Raw genomic sequence first — 2,822 nt, forward strand, 5'->3', positions numbered from 1 at the left:
CTTTTCCTTATTTTCTTTCATAGGCTTTAAACTTAAGTCCCTACTACAAATCTCCACTCCTATCTTTATATGTCTTTCTCCCCCTTAGTAGTTAACACCTAATGCCTAAGTCCGACGTCTAGAGAGCAACATAAAGCAGAACCTTTTCATAAGTACACATTTGAAAAATAAGATTAATACCTTGAGGACCAGAGACAAAGCACTTAAATACTACAGTCTTATCACCCTAATTTATCACACTTCTTCAAACCCCAAAGAAAAAAAACCCAAACACATAACAATACCATTCCTCAGTATTTAAGACGCTATTATAAGACTCTGATTTCTCCCACATTTCCCCAAACTAGCATTCATACCTTTTACCGTATATAATATCAATTCATTCAAAGCACACTTACATCCTATATCAATTTATTCCCTTTTACCCAAATATCCTATTCAATCATTTCATTTCCAACAAAAATCAAATACACACATAACATCACCACACTTAATACTTTAAGACACCCTTATAAATCTCTGATTCAATCCTTGATAATTCTTCAGTGCAAACTATTTATCATATTTCAAAATCAATATTTTAAGAGCAACAACTACAAACATTAATTCATCCCCCTTATACTCACTACTATATTGATCCCCTAATCAAAATAATCCATTCCATTCTATTCAATTATCAAATCAATTCATTTCAAAACCAACAGAGACCAAACCCACGCATTAAATAAGCTTTCAAATATTTTGAATCGTCTTTTATAACTCTGCAACTTTTTCTTCTGTAGCACCCTTTCCAGATGATTTCTCCCTTTGTAAATGAGGCAAGTCACTTTTAATCTCTCCTGACCAGTTCTCCTCCATTCATTTTTCCAGCTTGTACTGTTCCTTTTTATCTTCCAACTAAATCTTCCCTCTCTCTTCCTTCTCCGTTTTTCTTTCTTGTTAGCAGTAAGCCTCGCTATTTTCTTTTTTATTGTTCCTCTCTTCAAATACCTCTTTTTGGGTGACTTTTCTTTCCCTCTTTTAGGCTCTTTAATTTCTTTATCCTGCGGGAGATTGGGATTCTCTCCCAGGCATTGCTTGCTTTGCTCCGTTTCCTCTCCACTCTCATTTTCCAACTGAGGGGTGTGGCGATTTGCGAACGCCCGTCTAACGCCCTCATCTATCCCCTCCTTCAAAATCTGCAAAAATTGTTCGATCGATAGTTCCATCATTAAGGTATCCTCATCCAACTTCTCCTCTACAGATGCCATCATCCCAGCTCACACCAAAGTCCTCTATTAGGCAACCAAGAGACCAAGGCAGCGTCGGGGTGAAACAACGGGGGGGGAACTCACTCCCCCACGCATGCGCACACTCCTTCCTTCTCCTTTTTTCAGCCGATTTTCCTTCTTCTTTCGGAGTACTTTCAAAGATATATACAGAAAGATGTATGTACTTACAGTTCCTTTGTTTTTCTGTTGCTGTTATTATAATCCTCTCAAGTTTTAAGGTAAAAAAAATGGGTGGCAGCGGCTAAGGGGAAACATGGAGACCATGATCCTCTCTTTATCCGCTCCAGCTTCGGGGCAAGAAGTGGTCACCCCCCCCGCGCGTTGCTGATCGGGGAGGGGCCACAACAGAGCCCCCTGCCCCAGCTCTCTCTCCGGGAGAGCTGGTTGAGTGCTCCCAAAACCTAGGAGCCCCAAATGAAGCAGCAAAGAGTCGGGCGTCTTCAGAGCGAACCGGAGACCGCCCGTTGCCGCGCCATGCCGACCGCCAGGCTCAGACTTTTTCAATAGCTGCCTCTGGGACACGCTTCCAGCTCCAGCTTTCCTGGCTTTCTCCACAGGAGGCTATTTTAGAGAGGTCTGGGGGGCAGCCAGAAACTGGACAAAGGGAGAACACCCTGTTGACGGGGAGGTGTTAAGGTGCTTTTAGATTGGTCTTTATAAAGGTTGTCTTAATGTTTGTAAAACTGTTGTTATACTGCTGTTACCAATTTAGGACCTGAGATGTACACAAGAAAAGTATATAAACATTTTAAATAAATGTGCAAAACTAGTGCCTCATCTTGACTAAGGTTGGTCAGTCATGCTGTCTAGAAAGTAACAGTTTCAGTTTGGGTAAGGGATGCCAGCCTCCAGGTGGGACCTGCAGATCCCCTGGAATTACAGCTCACCTCCAGATTACAGGGATCCGTTCCCTTGGAGATAATGGATGCTTTGGAGGGTGGACTCCATGGCATTGTACCCCACTGAGGTCCCTGTCCTCCCCAGGCTCCACCCCCAAATCTCCAGGAGTTTCCAAGCCTGGACTTGGCAACCTTACCCCCCATCCCCCACCAGTGCCCAGAGGGGACCTGGCAAGCCTAGTTTGGGTGGTCACATGATAACAATGTTTGTTTCTGGGTTATCTGGTCTAATACAGTAGGAGGTTCATTTTCTGGGCTTTCTTTCTTGCCTCCAAAAGATTCTGTTCCAGCCAGTCCAGAAGGCGATGAGAAGCCAGAAATGTGAATTAAGGAAAATACATATGGATGGAGAAAGAGGATGGTATGAATTTGGAAAGAAGAAGGCTAAAGGGACAACAGACAACACAGGAAATCTCAGTCTATACCTTCATTCTTTCATTTAAATTCAGAGTCGATTATACTAGTTTCTGTTGACTGATTTTAAGAGATAAAATCCAGTAACCAGCTTCCTCTCACCTTCTTCTCGGGCACAATCAAATCTACATTCATTAAACTAAATTAACTGAGTCTCCTGAGCTCTCCTTCTGCTTCAATAATGTCCCTTTGTTTCGTGCACATCTATATAAAGGCAGTGCAGGTCTGTCAACACACC

At 42.5% G+C, this 2,822-nt stretch overlaps 1 protein-coding gene across 1 annotated transcript in view; it reads left to right on the top strand.

Moving 5' to 3' along the window:
- Positions 1-2,495, top strand: part of LOC107107654 (cholinesterase-like) — an 8,884-nt gene extending 6,389 nt beyond the window's left edge. Inside the window, exon 3 of the mRNA XM_015407954.1 lies at positions 2,449-2,495. Coding sequence (XP_015263440.1) covers positions 2,449-2,495 — 47 coding nt within the window. The remainder of the gene's footprint in view (positions 1-2,448) is intronic.
- The last annotated feature ends 327 nt before the right edge of the window (positions 2,496-2,822 follow it).

The sequence above is a fragment of the Gekko japonicus genome, unplaced genomic scaffold (assembly GCF_001447785.1).
Source record: "Gekko japonicus isolate JY-2015 unplaced genomic scaffold, Gekko_japonicus_V1.1 scaffold6729, whole genome shotgun sequence".
NCBI lineage: Eukaryota > Metazoa > Chordata > Lepidosauria > Squamata > Gekkonidae > Gekko > Gekko japonicus.